Source organism: Carassius auratus, linkage group LG30F (genome assembly GCF_003368295.1).
Source record: "Carassius auratus strain Wakin linkage group LG30F, ASM336829v1, whole genome shotgun sequence".
Taxonomy (NCBI): Eukaryota; Metazoa; Chordata; class Actinopteri; order Cypriniformes; family Cyprinidae; genus Carassius; species Carassius auratus.
This window is the reverse complement of record NC_039294.1, coordinates 4,510,569-4,526,716: the sequence shown is the minus strand read 5'-3', so window position 1 is coordinate 4,526,716 and position 16,148 is coordinate 4,510,569. Positions and strand designations below refer to the sequence as shown.

Below are 16,148 nucleotides of genomic sequence, written 5' to 3'. Positions count from 1 at the left end.
GGTGACTTATGAGGACATAACCCATGTCCCCATTTTTCAAAACCATACAGAATGAGTTGTTGTTGTTGTTGTTGTTGTTTTGAGAAAGTAAAATGCACAAAGTTTCCTGTGAGGGTTAGGGTTAGGTGTAGGGTTTGGTTTAGGACGATAGAATATACTGTTTCTACAGTATAAAAACCATCACGCCTATGGGATGTCCCCACTTTTCATAAAAACAAACGTGTGTTTGTGTGTGTGTGTGTGTGTGTTATAGCTTTAAAGCAGCCCCAAAACTTCTTTCGGCTTAACATGTGCTTCATTCATTATGTTTTGAGATTTTTAGTTACCTAAATATTCCGTGTCGAAAAAGGAAAATAAAAACGTTCTTCTGTTTCACACCGAACACATTTAATAGTCGCACTGAACGCTGACCGGAAGTGTGATTTAAACAGTAGGAGGATTTGTGTTGGTTGGTTGTTGAGACGTTTATAAACTTTTATTATTTTATTTGCTACATCCTCTTGGTCCACAAAATGGGGAAAAGACAGCATCAAAAAGATAAGATGTGAGTTGAAATAAAGCATAACGCGAGTAACGTTAGAATATGACATTTTCGCTCTCAACACTACGTTAACTATAATTAGAGCCTTATACAGTTAACGTATATTTGATGATTTCATCATTTTTGGAGTGATATCGTGTTGTGTGTAAGCTGAGGGTTATAACGGGTTTGTCTTAAACTGTAACGTTATACAAGCTCAGCTGTCATTCTTGCATCTTTCTAGCGGTGTAATTATGTTAATATTTGTTGTATCTGTCTGTTTCAGGTACATCACATGTGCAGAATACACTCAGTTTTATGGAGGGAAAAAATCAGGTAACGTTTCTTAATCTAGTCTAGATGTACTGATTTATTTGTATTAAGAAAACAACTGTTGAAAACAGCAGTAAACACAAAACATTCTGGGATACATTGTACAAACACTTTTATTTTACATTTACAGTTTAGATGCAGCATGCCATACTGCAGTATGTATGTTTCAGAAAGTAAAGTGTAGTGTCATGTAATGTGAGGGGAAAATATTCACATGAAATATTGTAAGTATCAGGGAAATGTTAAAATTTAGATTTTTCAGGCCTGAATGAATAATAAATCAGGTCTTTGGTATGTACACTAACATTCAAAATTCCATTAATTTGAAGTTTTTTATTTATTTATTATTACTTGCGCTTTTATTCAGCAGAGACGCATGAAATTGATCCAACATTACAGTAAAGCTATTTATAATGTAACAAAAATATTTCTATTTCAAGTAAATGCTCTTTTGAGCTTTCTAAGAAATATTTCTAGAAATCAGCATATTATAATGATTTCTGAAGGATCTTGTCACGATGAATGCTGATGATGCTAATAAAATTCAGCTTTGTATCACAGGAATAAATCGAATTTTACAATATATTACAATAGAACATAGATTTTTTCAACCCTGATAATAGTTCACAAAATATACAAATAAAAACACAATTTTAAAAAATCTTTAAAAAAAAAACAACCTTTGCACAGTAGTGTATACAGTGCTGTTGGTTTTCCTGTGTCTGGGTTTGTTGTTTGTTTGATCGCCCTGCATATAGTTTTATTTAGTGCACTTTTTGTTTGATATTGTTGGTGCTTTTTCCTCCATAACCCACTGGGATGAGTAAAATAAGCCTTTTGTCATCATGTTTATAGAAATCCCACAATCCAATTTCAGACGTCTGCCCTTTGATCACTGCAGGTGAGTTTTCATGTCTTTCATGTTTGATGAAAAAGTCCTTTATGTTCCTTCTTTTCAGTAATTTAGGTCTAGCACAATAGATCCTGCTTTCATAACTGTTGATCAGTGTTTAAACAATGCTTGAATTTCATTGGTTTTATGTGAGTTAAAGCTACTGTGTGTTTTAAAATACTTTTCTCCTGTTTTAGTTTAATCTGCAGAGACAATTATAGTAAGACATTTGTAGATTGACTTTCTGAAAATGTTTCTAATTTTAAAGCATTGCTCTTTTTGTTGGAGGGGCCTGATGGTTCTCAAATAGATCATGTGAGTTTAGGGCTGGACTGTCTTTTCGTCATTTAATTGGAAGTTGGGTGGACTGTTCTGAAAACAGTCAGTATATTTGTAGCCAGATCTGTTTGGTGGCTCAGAAATAACACAGCAGCTTTAGTTTTATACTAGATGTATGGTTTTTAATGTTCATCTCTTATCTCTTGCATAGTTTGTCTCTTCAGCCCTTTGAGTATCCCATGTGCACGGTGGATGGGGTGGTTTTTGATCTAATGTGAGTATATATACAAAATAATACACTTGTTTATAGTAGCTTGTATTTATTATTAAATGCACTACCCTCGAAAAGTTTAGGGGGGTGAAATTAATACTTTTATTCAGCAAGGATACATTAAATTGTTCAAAAGTGACAGTAAAATCATTTACATATACATATATATATATAGAGAGAGAGAGAAAATGTTTTCTTTTCTTTTTTCTTGACATTCTATTATCAAAAATCAAAACAAAAAATCCTGAAAAATAATATTCTGTTTCCACAAAAATATTAAACAGTCCAACTGATTTCTACATTAATATTAGCATGATTTCTGAAGGATCATGTGACACTTAAGACTGGAGTAATGATGCTGAAAATAAATTACATTTTAAGATATATTAAACTAGAAAAGTTATTTTAAATTGTGATATTTTACAATAGTACATTTTTTACTGTGTTGATTCAAGAAAAAAAGATTAATGTTTGTTTTCTCTCTAGGAGCATAGTGCCTTGGATTAAGAAGTTTGGTACCAACCCCATAACTGGAGAGGTATTCTAGTTATTCCTTTTTATAATGTTTTATTTATTTGACACTGACTAATACACTTTAAAAAGGTGAAAGCTTTTTATGATCAAAATCCTGCATGAATTCAACCACTAGAGAGCGTCAGACTCCATTCGAGGGGAAGCCCAAGTGCTTGAATGAGTGAAATGCAATATCATCAACTCCAGCTGCTTGCCTGTGCATCCTACTAGAGTATCCAAAGCTATAAAGCAGAATCTTTTGTTATACACATGATTTAAATGGTCACTGCGGGTTTTAGAAAACTAATCATATTTAGGGATGTTTTCCAACTTGTATTTAGGGTTAGTTAACCTCTTAACTAAAGTAATAAACTTGTATCTTGTTTGTGATATGGACCTTAAATCATGTGACATGTTGAGTAGACTTATGGGAGAGCTTCTTTATGCAAATTAGGCTTATGATTTTTACCTTTCAGATAATAAACTGGGGCAAAAAATCCCATAGACTTGCATTGAATTAGGTTCCTGAGCCTCTCGTGTGTTTTTGTTTTTTTACCTTGGGCCACTAACCAGTTAAATAAAAATATTAAAAATCTTTTTTTTTTTTTTATAATTGAAATAAAATATAAATATTACATGTAAAACATAATAAAAAATAAATATAAACACAAAAATGCTTGTAAAAATAACAAGCATGTTAATTTAAATTATGAAAATCATATATAATATACATTCTAAAATAAAAGTGACCTAAAAATTAATATAAAAAATATTATTACATTTTAAATGCTACAGTATCATCTATTTAATGCTAAAATGGCATCACCATCTAGCACCCAGCACACCCTAGCAGCCTCTAAAAAAAGTCTAAGCCCAAGAAACTTAAAAAAGATAACCCAAAGCCTTTCATAATCATAATTTCATTACATATTTGCTAAACTGTAAATATTTTCTGCTCTGAGAGTTTAATTTGGTTTTATAGTCGAGCTTAATGTGAGGGGAAATGCTCTATTGTACCCAAAATCATTTTAAAATAATCATAACAGATGCATAAGAAATAAAAGTAACAGTAAATAGTAAAAAAAAATAATAATAATAATTAAAAAACAATAAAAATAAAAGACGAAATTAAATCTGATGAAAGTGCCAATAAAATGTTAAGATAATGAAAGCCTTTCATAATCTTAATTTCATTACATGCTTCCAAACTGTAGGTATTTTGTGCTCTGAGAGTTTCATTTTATGTTTTGGAGAGAAGTCAAGCTTAATGTGTTGGTTAGAGGGAAAATACTCTTATTACAGTACTCATCTAGAAATCATTATTGAGACAATAATGAAGATATTTCACAGGCCCGCTGACGGTGGCTAACAGCGTTCAGTGTGCCAGGAGTGGATGTGGGTGTAAATTGCTGCATAATCATCAGTTCACAGGACGCACGTCACTGCACTCTTAATTTATGGAATAGGAGTTATAGGATCTCTGTGTGCACGCTGCATATATAATCGGTTAGCACTGGCATCTGATCAGCAGAAGTTGTGTGAATGTTTACAGAGCGTGTGATGTAGGACATCCTGTGTTTACTCTCTTCAAAACTCAGATTCAGTGTCCATCAAAGCACATGGCTGTCATCTGTAATGCATCTTTACGTCTTCATAGCTGTGCATCTGAGTGAGAGCATGTCTGGACATGCCACTGAGTTTGTGTGTGTGTGTTAGTACACACAGTGTGACTGTTATCTGAAGTATTCATGATTGATTTGTCTCACCAGAGAAGAGGAAAGTAAGAGCTGGAGTTGACTAGGCCTATTGAGAAACACAGACTGTGTGTGTGTGTGTGTGTTTTGAAGGGACTTTTAAGAGATCCTTTCGACATGCCATGACTTGTTCTCATGTGCAGACATCATGGTTTCATCTGTTCTGCTTTACAATTTTGCGTTAAAAGATATGATGTGTTACTCTTATTTATAGCATTTTTGAAGTGTCAGTTTGTGTTTGTTAGGCAAGGCATGATCACTTTTGTAACACAGGCATTCCCAAACTTCTTTGTCAGCCCAGTAGAAAATATTTTCTTGAAGTACACATTGAAATGGTTAATTAATATTTCAGTAATTTAATGACACATTTGCATATTTACAGTTCTCTGATGTCAGTTAATGGTCATGTGACATGCAAGTACATTCACAATGTTGTTATTTTTTGTAAGTGTTTAATTTAGACTTTGTGGCTGAAATTTTGTAGCTTTTTTAGTTGTGGTAGTGTCAGAATACAGTCACAGTATATAGGGAAACCAGTCATTTTGAATAATAATTTTTATTAATAGTGGTTATAAGTTTTCATCTAACAAATGTATTGTTATTATTTGGAGTGAATTATAAGAATTTGTATTTTGTGCTAAGTTACATTACTGATATTTATTTAATTAAATCACAGCCATTCATTTGCTGATCACACTAAGTGCCCTCAATAATAATGTGCAGCTCTTTCTTTTTATTACAGTTTTATTATAAAGATGATATATAGAGTTTTACTATTTGTTAAAAAGTAAGCCGGTCAGCTCAGCAAGTAGCACTTTTGGCAAACATATAAATCTTTCTTTGCTCATCTCATCTCAAGTGTTATTAGAGACAGGAATTTACTTAATATGATTAAACCCATACTAGCCACAGCGTTGCATGATGGTCTTTGAAATGAGTGCTATCTAGATTGTGTCTTGTTTTGTCATTGCCCAAACATGTGCCGTGTGAATCCGCAAATTCATGGTAAATAAATCAGACACTAACATTATCTTTTAAATGAAGGTGTGTCAGAAAGCCAAAGTCTCACAGGTGTAGTCACTGTCTACTTAACTTCCTGTTTCCCTCTCTTTCTGTAGAAGCTTGAGGCTAAATCCCTCATCAAGCTTAACTTCAGCAAAAACAATGAAGGTAAATATGTTTGTGTGTGCGTGTGTGCGTGCGTGTGTGCTTGTGATCCTCTTACCTGGCCTGCGTCAACAACAATATGTGCTAATGACGAGATAATGGATTGAAGTCCTCTACAGTGTGTATTCTGTCTTTCTCTCCTGTACTTTAGGGAAGTACCACTGTCCTGTGCTCTACACAGTGTTCACAAACAACTCCCACATTGTTGCCAACAAAGTCACAGGAAATGTGTTCTCCTATGAGGTAAAACATCCCAAATCTTTCAAGGGTCATAGTTCAGTTTTTCATGACTTTTTAAATAGCCATTTTTATGTTTAAAATTTAACATTTTGTATTTGTAGTAGTACCCCAAAAATAGGTTATAATGCATATTATAAAAACAAATATTTATAAATGTATATTTAGTTGTATAAATAAAATATGAATTAATTAATTTAAACCTATACATTTAAATTAATTTATCCATCCTCCATCCGGATTTTTGTCATCTTTCATGGAGCACAATGTTTTTTAATTCATGTTTTGTCAATGAAAACTGTAACCACTGATGGTTGAACTCGAACCATTAAAGTAGTCCACATGACTCGTGCACTATATTGCAAGTCTTCTGGATCCATATAATGAAATTGAAGTCATTAATGCAGTTGACATCTCATCCAGGATTACACTTTTTTTGCTCTTCGATTTCCATGCATGGTTAAAAATGTAGGTCTACTTTACACCTAAAGAGCAAGAAAAATCCAGTTGTTCATCCCCCCTTTAATATCACGCTGACGTCAATAATTTATTATTGATGTGTTAACCTTCTTTAAATGGTATAAATGTGAACCTGAATAGTCAATATTCTGTGGATGTGTGTTTTGTTTAGGCAGTGGAACAGCTCAACATCAAGACAAAGAGTTATAAAGACCTGCTGACAGACGAACCATTCACTCGTCAGGACCTCATCACACTACAGGTGACAGGCATAGGAAGTGTGTGTTCATGACTGCTGAGTATGATCAAGTGAGGGTGCCGTTATGTCAGCATAGCTGTGATTTCCTACACGCTTTCTGTACACAAGAGGTTCAAGCAACAGGTTGGCCAGTTAGTTTGACGTTTGTATATGGTTGTATGTCAAAACCTGTGCTTTCTGTGTGATTAGAGTGTTATGAAATGGCAGGTTTAATGTACAGTCTGTTCACAGCGATTACAGCTGTCGAGAGAAACAGACAGTCAGGCTGATTCTGATGATTGACAGACAGCCAGAGTCATTTGCATGCCACAATAATAAATATATTTTCAGCTTTCATAGTATTTATTAGTATTTTAATCTAGATTTAATTTCAATAGCTTTAGTCAGTTGTTTTACTTTTTTTTATATATATTTATATAGTATTTTAAACCTATTTTAAAATACTTTTTTTTTTTTAAGTGTAATTTTTTTATATTTTATTACATTTTATTTCATTTACTGCAAATGATTTTTGTTTTAATCTGTTTTAGTTAGCTATTACAACACTAATCCCACAGTCATTTAATCAGGATAAATGTTAAAATGTTCACTGTTTCAAAAGAGCCACATAGTTAACATATGATTTGTGTTTTTAAATTAATATTTGAAACCCTTTTATGAGTTATGTCCCCATAAAGCCTGTACACCTGGTAACAAAGATACCAAAAAAACTAGACAGAAAAATTATCTTGTAGCTTCTAGCATCTGAAGACTAATGGATGTTTGTAGGGATTTACCTTTTGGTAAGGTGACATTAATATAAACACTTTAACACAAATAATACAAACTTGCACAACTGTGCTTTGAAACGTATATAACTGCAAACAAGTTTGTCATCATGTGGAATTAAAAATCAAGGCTAAGTTTTTGTCCTTGGTAATCAACAGCATGCCATCCACAGAGCTTCAAATCAGCCTATCTAAAAGATTTCTGGAGGATCATGTGACACTGAAAACTGAAAAGTGATGGCTAATGCAAATTCAGTTTTACCATCAGGAATGGATTGCATTTGACAAATATAAACTGTTAATATTACACGTTATTGCTTTTTTTTCCTGTATTTTTATTTAAATGCACTTTGGTGAGCTTAAAATACTTTTTTCAAAAACATTTTAAAATGTCTTCCAGACCCTAAACTTTTGAAGGGTACTGTTGAGGTATGTTTGCATGTCCTGTGCATTTTTATGCAGTAATATGGGAATACAGAATCTGTTGTGAAATTTATAATATGACAGCACTTATGTAAGGACAGAAGTCTATGGCATGTCTTCCTTCAGACAAGGAAGCGTGGGCATGTGTGAAAGACTCTTTGACTCTGTGTTTTCTGTGTGTGTGTGTGTGTGTATGTGTGTGTGTGTAAACTGCGGTGTCCTTATTCAGAGAAAGCAAGCAAAGCCGTGCTGTTCTTGCATGGTTTATATTGGGTCAAGGAGAGAGTTGATGGGTGTTATGGGGGTGTTTGGAGAAATAGAAATGGACTTGGAGTTATTTTCGGGTGAGATTAGGCCATATGGCTCAGAGTGTCTATCCCTGGAGCGGGAGGAAGGGCAGGTCAGGGAGGTGACGGGCGGCAGGGTTTCCAGACAGACACAGAGGTTATTTTGGGTGCCATGTTGGGTGGGAAAGCTGGGGGAGTTTTAAAAGGATTGATGGGGGGGAATATTTGAAAAGATAGAGCTGGTAGAGTAGGAGTTTAGCTGAAATGGCAGGACTGAAACGGGCTGTGGTACAGTTTCACTGTCTGACCTATTTGGAACGGATATTATGGTGGGTCACTCAAAGTGTGGAGGAGAGAGAGAGAGAGAGAGAGAGAGAGAGAGAGAGAGAGAGAGAGAGATGAGAAGGTCCTGAACTCTCTTTTGTTTGTGTGAGAGTGTGTTGCAGCAGGCGAGCCCTCAAACTGTCCAGCCAGCAACATTTCCACTAAACTGATAAAACTCTGCCAAAACATATTCATTAGAGAGTTGTTTACTTGTTTTTCTATTTTGGGAAAAATATGATATGAGCTGTTTTATAACAACTGTGCAGTCCTGTGATGAGTACATATTTGATTTGTTTTACATAATGATCCCTGCATAGTTTGTCGGCAAATCTGGAGTTGTCGTATAACATCTCATTTTGTCCTTTTATATCACAGGATCCCACAAATCTGGATAAATTCAATGTCTCCAACTTCTTTCATGTGAAAAACAATATGAAAGTCCTCGATCCTGGTGAGTTCAGTGTTTTCAGTGCAGTACAAAGAATTCAGTTCATTTCAACAAATGTCTCGCTATTTTGGAAAGAGCATACAACTCTGACTTAAAGTATGATTACAGTATGTGTACATTTTGTGTGCAGCAGTGTCTTATTGTAAGCTAAAATTATTAAAAAGAAATAAAATAGAATTATTAAATTAAAAACCTAAATGAAAATTTTAACCGTTTATTTGAGATCTAATTGATAATAACACTAAAACTGAAATAAATGTAAGCCAAATAAAAATATGAAAAAACTACCCCTAATAAAATATTACAATAGTACATAACAAAATTACTAAAACATAAATGAGTAAAATGCTGAAATGGTTTTAATTGATAATGATTAATTAAAAAAGTTCAAAATATATTATAAGAAATCCAATTCTGAAATTGTATAAAAAATATAAAATAATATATACTGTAATAGTTTTATTAGTAAATAATTAAATCTTAAAATTAACACTTATGTGTGGTTTACAACAGAGCACTTAAAATAATGAAAAAAAAAAAGTTCTAAAAGAGTGAATTATCAGTTGGACTTTAGTAATAATGTCTTTTTCTAGGAACAATTGGATTTTTAAATTGTATATTACATTTATTTGGTAGTATGGATTTAATGTAAGCTCTGACTACAAGGCTTTTGGCTCCTATTTTCCCACCATGCCCTGCCTGTCAGTCAATTAGACTTATCCTGTGAGAGTTGAATCATTTAGCTACAGGCTCAGGTGTGCTATTTTCACATTACTTTTCTATTCCTTATATTTTATTATGTAGCCATATTACCTGCATTAGCCCATCTGTGATGATTTTAGGAAATTAACTAACTGGTTAATGAAGTAGAGCTCTACGCTATCCGCTGAGGAATCACAGTGCATAATGAATTAATGAAAGAAGTGTGTTTGCCAGATGTTGGGAATTCAGTGGAAGGTCTGAACATGGCATACTCAAAAGGCCATAAAATTAACCATGACAGGAATGCAAGATGGCTATGTGTGTGTGTCACTGTGACCTGCCGGTCTTAAATTAGCTGGACAGATCCATATAACTGACAGCACCACAACACTGCACAACACTCTGCTTTTACAGCAGATCTCATGATGATGGGGCTGCTTTACTCTGTAGAACTTCAACATTTTAATCAAAAAAAAAAAACATGAAAAGCTCTTGAATCCCATATGATGCATTATACTATTCCTTGTACATTAAAATTGTATTTATAATGTCAAATTGTAAATAATTGTAACTAGGAATGCCCCGATGTATCGACCACCGATATTTATCGTCAGATTTTTCCTCAATTTACAACCATTTGCGGATTCGGCTAAATAAGGAAATAGGCTAATATAACAAACCAACAGTTTATTAATTTACTGCGTGAAGGCACTGAGCTGTGTCTGTTGCATAATCCCAGCATTGCTGTCTTCACTTTAATGACAATCAAATAACAAAAGACAAAAGATTGCACACTATTCTTGACTACAGGTGCATCTCAAAAGATTAGAATATCATGTAAAAGTTTTTGTAATTTCGTTCAAAAAAGCAAACTTCCTTATATACAGATTCATTGCACACAAACTGAATATTTTCTCAAAGATCAATCAAAAAAAGATTTACAAAACAGAAATGTTCAAGATCTCCAAAGCAGGTTTAATTATGGTAGATGGCTGCATTGACTTTGGAACACAAGGTCAACACAATAGACCAACACCAGCAGACGTCACGGCACCCAGATCATCACTGACTTTGGAAACGTCACTATGGACTTTGGATTCTGTGCTTCTCCAGACTTCCTCAAGACTCCAGATCTTGATTTCCAAGTGAAATGCTAAAATAACTTTAATCTGAAAAGAGGACTCTGGACCACTGAGCAACAGTCCAGTTCTTTTTCTCCTTACCCCAGGTGAAATGCTTCTGACGATTTGTTATGGTTCAGGAGTGGCTTGGTTCTAGGAATGTGACAGCTGTAGCTCTTTTCCTGAAGACATCTGAGTGTGGGGACTCTTGATGTGTTGACTCCAGCTTCAGTCCACTCCTTGTGAAGCTCTCCCAAGTTCTTGAATCAACTTTTCCTGACAATCTTCCCAAGGCTGTCATCCCTGTTGCTTGTGCACCTTTTCCTACCACACTTTTTCCTTCCAGTCAACTTTCTATGAATATATTTTGATACAGCACTCTGTGAACAGCCAGCCATTTCAGCCATGACCTTCTGTGGCTTACTCTCCTTGTGGAGGGTGTTGATGATTGTCTTCTGGACAACTGTCAAGTCAGTAGTCTTTCCCATGATTGTGGTTGCATGTTTTAAACTAGCCCAAAAGGTACCCAGTATTTATACTCAAAATGAATCAAACTAATCAAGCTCAAAATGTAATATTCAAATTTTTTGAGATAATGAATTTTTAATTTTCCTAAGCTGTAAGTCGTAACCATCAGAATTGAAACAAAAAAACTCTCGATATATTTAATTAAATTACAAAAAATAAGGATCTTTTCCATGATATTCTAATTTTTTGAGTTACACCTGTAAATAACTTTTGTAACTTTCATAAGTGTAGCGGACCTCATCTGAATGATGACCAAACCATGTTTTATTACTTTTATTATGTCCTTTTTCATTCCAAAAAAAATAAATCACAATAAGAGCTAAACAAAACACAGCACGAGAAGTGCACATTAAACTCTCTCTCTCAGTTGCATTATCAGTAACATACATATTGGTATCAGTATCGGAATCGGCCATGTGTTTGTGAAAATCAGTATCGGTCCCAAAAATTCCTATTGGTGAATCCCTAGTTTTAACCACAGTTATAGTGCATTATAATTGTTTAAGTTTAAGCTTAACAAGACAACTCTTATGATCAAGACTGCATTTATTTGCTCTACAATACAGTAAACATTATTACAATAAAAAAAATTTTTTCAATATTAAAATGTGATTTATTTCTGTGATGAGAAGCTGAAGTGTCACATGATCCTTCATAAATCATTCTAATTTGTTGATTTGCTGCTCAACATTTCTTATTATCATTGCTGAAAATGGTTGTACTGCTTAATTTTTTTGTGGAAACCAAGGTTTTTTTACGTCTTCAATTACTTAATTGTTATTGCCCTTTTTTGTTGGTTTTGATTGCTTCTGTTGTTCTCATTTGTCGCTTTGGAGAAATGCATCTAACAAATGACTAAATGTAAATGGAATAGAAAGTCCAAAACAAAAGCATTTTAACATATACATCATATGCAAGCTCACCAAGTTTTTGTGACTGTTGTATTATGTTGTGAAGAAGTCACATTTATGTCACATTTTTATCCCCTACAGATGAGGAGAAAGCCAAGCAGGACCCATCATACCATCTGAAAAGCACAAACCTGGAGACGCGAGAAACGTTAGCAGAGCTCTACAGAGACTATAAAGGAGATGAGATGTTGGCCTCCACTATGAAAGTGCCAGAAGCCAAAAAAACAGACAAGCTCAATGCTGTGAGTGTTTTAAGATATTGCTTTTCTAGCTGTGGTATGTGGCCAAGTCTTCTCTCTCCTCTTTGTCTTCCTTGATTCATTTCTCTTTTCAGTCTGTCGTTGTTTTAAAGTGGTTATATATCATGAGAAACACAAACTCAAATACATTTTTGAACTGGTTGTGCACCACAATCTAGATTTGAAATGAGATATTAAATGGTGACTCCACACAGTACCGAAATTATTTATCATACAGAACAAAATGAAAATATTATCCACTCATATCAAAACTAACTTGTATATACAATTCTTAACAGTAGCAAAAACAACATGTTTAATTCTAAAAGGTGGACATAACCAGAATTTAATTTAACGTAATTTAATGTTTCTATTTCAGGTAAACTTGATTAATACTTGTAATCAACAAGGATGTATTAAATTGATAAAAATTACAGTAAAGATATTCGTTACAGAAGATTTCTATTTAAAAATGCTGTTCCTTTTTGAACTTTTTATTTTCTAAAAATCATAAAAAACATTGTTTCTGCAAAAATCTTAAATGTTTTCAACATTAATAATCAAAAGAAATGTTTCTTGAGCAGAAAATCGGTATGTTAGAATAATAGAAGATGCTAAAAAATTAAACTTTGCACAGGTTTAAATTCTAAACTATATGAAATCTTTTTAATTGTAATTATATTTTAAAATTAAACATTTTTAACACTGAAATGGATCCTTTGTGAGTGTAAGACAAATAACTTAAAAGGATTACAAATCTCAGACCTTCAGTGGTGTAATAATGGGTGCCAATGGTGCAATCCTGCGAGGTGTTTGAGGCCAGATAAAGCAGTTCTGTGCAGTGATGTTTGGGTCACAGTGAAGTGTCTTGCTGTGTGTGTGTGTGTGTGTGTGTGTGTGTGTGTGTATGCATGCTGAAGTGTCTGTGTATTATGAGGTGATTTGCCTCTCAGACTCTACCACCATCAAACAGCAACTGGAGCAGAAGAAAATGCCTCGCAGGATCCTCAACCGACCACATACACTCACAGCAAGATTAACAATTTCTTCTGAAAGTCGCATCATTTTTTTTTGTTGCATTTTTGTTTTAATGATCTAAAATTAACACACCAATTACCCACTTCCTAGGAAATGACTCCAGATAGTTACCTGGTATCTAAACCATTTTTCTTTTTTTTTTCTTTTTTTTTTCATTCTCTGCGATGGTTTTAAGTGCATCTCTGGCCGTGTCTCAAGTCTTCTTTTAGCTCAGGTTGAAGTGTGTCTGCCCCCGTGCTTTCAGCTATATTAGCTTTGCTTGCTCAGGCTATTCACTGTGCAGGCACTGAATGAAATTGGCTCCACTTATTTTAGCATGAATGCCAGTCTATTTCAGCCCTAGCTGTGTTGGATTGGCATTGTGACGCTGAAATAGACAGACATCCAGGCCCACTGTCCTACTGAATTAGCTTTGCTACTTCCACACCATACTAAGATAACTATAATATCCCAAAGATAACAGTCCCGAGCCCAACATTTAAGCAAAATAAATCATGAAATAGCCATTTTTAATAGTGATAGATTTAAATTCAAATTATAAGTTCACAAAAATGCATTACTCATTGTGTACCTTTGAATGGTTGTGTAGTTTATTACTTTAGATGACTTCCATTTGAATATTGAAACAAATGACAAAATGATAAAGAAAAGCCTGTTTCGTTCACTGTTCGTTTAAGATCAGCAAGTGAGCTTTGAGCACAGACCTGTTGAGAAGAAACATCAGTACACAGACACATCCAAACACACCTGAATTGTCCCACAGCAATCAATAAAACACGTCCACCTCTCTGTCTGTCTTCACAGTGAATGGGGGATCAAACACTGTTGTTAAGTGTGAAAGACACATTAGGAGGTGTTTGAGTGATGGTTTGCATATGAAGATCATTTAGTTGTTTTAGATGTGGGTGTTATAGCTTATTTTGTCTTATCTGTAAACCGTGTCGGTCTCTCTTCCTCCCAGGCTCACTATTCCACTGGAAGAGTGTCAGCCTCCTTCACATCTACAGCGATGGCTCCAGCCACCACCAATGAAGCAGGTAATGGAGTTTGAAATGAAATGCTTCCTTGCTTACTCATACCAAACAAATCAGTCAGCTGACAGTTTCAGCCAGCTCTTGCCACTTTTGTGTGAAATATGCATCTGACAGTCCATGGGGCAAGGTTGGTATTAATCAGTGACAAACTTGACATTAGTTCTCTCGTTGTCCCTTCTCCAAGTTACTCTTTGTATTTGAGCACACTTCCGATTCTGATTGGATTAATTGAATGAAGAGTCCTCCCAAAAATGAACATTTTCTGAATATTTATACACACTTAGGCCATCTAAGATGTAGATTTGGAGAAATTTAGCTCACCAATGCATCCTCTGCAGTAAATGGGTGCCGTCAGAATGAGTGCCCAAACAGCTGATTAAAACATCACAGTAAGCCACATAATCCACACCACTCCAGTCCATTAGTTAGCATCTTGTGAAGTCACTCAAGAAGCAAATCAATCATTAAGACGTTTTAAGGTGAGGAAATTTTAAGCAAATTTGCATTTTTGGGTAAACCATTTCTTTACTGCCTACTTATCTTGAATGCATTAGTTGCTTTGGGTTAATGCTTCTGCCAAATGTGCAAATGTAAATGACACCATGACTGCTGATGCACACAACAAATGACAACATTTCCCATTTTGTTTATGCTTGGAAGAAGTTGCATGCATTTCATAACATTGCATCATTGCAGTACCTGAAACACCTGGCAAGAATTAGAGCTGGTTCGTATTTTATTCTCATTTAGAGTGAATCTGGCTTTAGTATACCTCAGGAAACCATCTGGCAGCTGTCAAAGCGGTCTCACATATCTGTTCATTCTCTTTCAGACTAGTATAAGGCTGTTATGATACAGTCAGTACTGTCCACAGCAGAGTCATTCATAAATGTAAAGAATGAAAATATTTATTTTGTGATTTCAGATGCTATTTCTGATGATGCCGTTCGCTACCAATATGTTAAGAAGAAAGGCTATGTCCGCCTGCACACAAACAAAGGAGACCTGAATGTGGAATTGCACTGTGATAAGGTAACGTGAACACTAGCACAAACCTCAGTGGTTAAAGTTGTTCTGTTTTTGTGTAACATTTCTTGTCATCTTATGGGCTCATTATCTAAATGGGATTTTTCTGGCTCTGTTTGGCACCTTGTTTGCTGTCACGGTGTCAGATCAAGACCAGATCTGACTGTGGTCCACTTTTGGACACTTAAGTCATGCTTTCATTGCATTAGAAACAAAACATTAAAGTAAGTGGCATCTGCAGACAGTTGTTGCTAGAGCTTTTCTCAAAAGTAACTTCGCATTTTTGTGCCAGTTTTTCAATAATTTTTAACCAGCTGGCCTAAAGGTCATGTTTTTGGATATATCAGTTCCAATCAAGTTCACACAGGTGTTTAAGCAGATTAATAATATACAATAGTAAAAATGTTTCTCAAAGTTTGTGCAAATTGAAAAAAGTTGTTACATAATTTTCATTTTTTGGTGAACCAACCCTTTAATGCAGCTTGGTAAGCAGAAGATGCTTTAACTTTAAAAACTATTAACGTTGTCTCTTACTTTTGAATGCCAATTTGATTATTTCATATTTTAAAATCTAACAAACTTTTTTGTTTGAAAAGTGTGCTTATGCTATGTTTCT

The 16,148-nt window shown here is 34.4% G+C and overlaps 1 protein-coding gene across 2 annotated transcripts in view; it reads left to right on the top strand.

Annotated features, from left to right (window-relative positions):
- Positions 1-401: 401 nt before the first annotated feature.
- ppil2 (peptidylprolyl isomerase (cyclophilin)-like 2) overlaps positions 402-16,148 on the top strand; it is a 30,222-nt gene continuing 14,475 nt past the window's right edge. For both annotated transcript variants that reach the window (XM_026240679.1, XM_026240680.1), the window contains exons 1-12: positions 402-544; positions 807-856; positions 1,709-1,754; positions 2,236-2,298; positions 2,782-2,833; positions 5,681-5,732; positions 5,881-5,972; positions 6,598-6,687; positions 8,861-8,936; positions 12,277-12,437; positions 14,434-14,509; positions 15,432-15,538. In XM_026240679.1, coding sequence (XP_026096464.1) covers positions 513-544; positions 807-856; positions 1,709-1,754; positions 2,236-2,298; positions 2,782-2,833; positions 5,681-5,732; positions 5,881-5,972; positions 6,598-6,687; positions 8,861-8,936; positions 12,277-12,437; positions 14,434-14,509; positions 15,432-15,538 — 897 coding nt within the window. In that variant the 5' untranslated portion in view covers positions 402-512. The remainder of the gene's footprint in view (positions 545-806; positions 857-1,708; positions 1,755-2,235; positions 2,299-2,781; positions 2,834-5,680; positions 5,733-5,880; positions 5,973-6,597; positions 6,688-8,860; positions 8,937-12,276; positions 12,438-14,433; positions 14,510-15,431; positions 15,539-16,148) is intronic.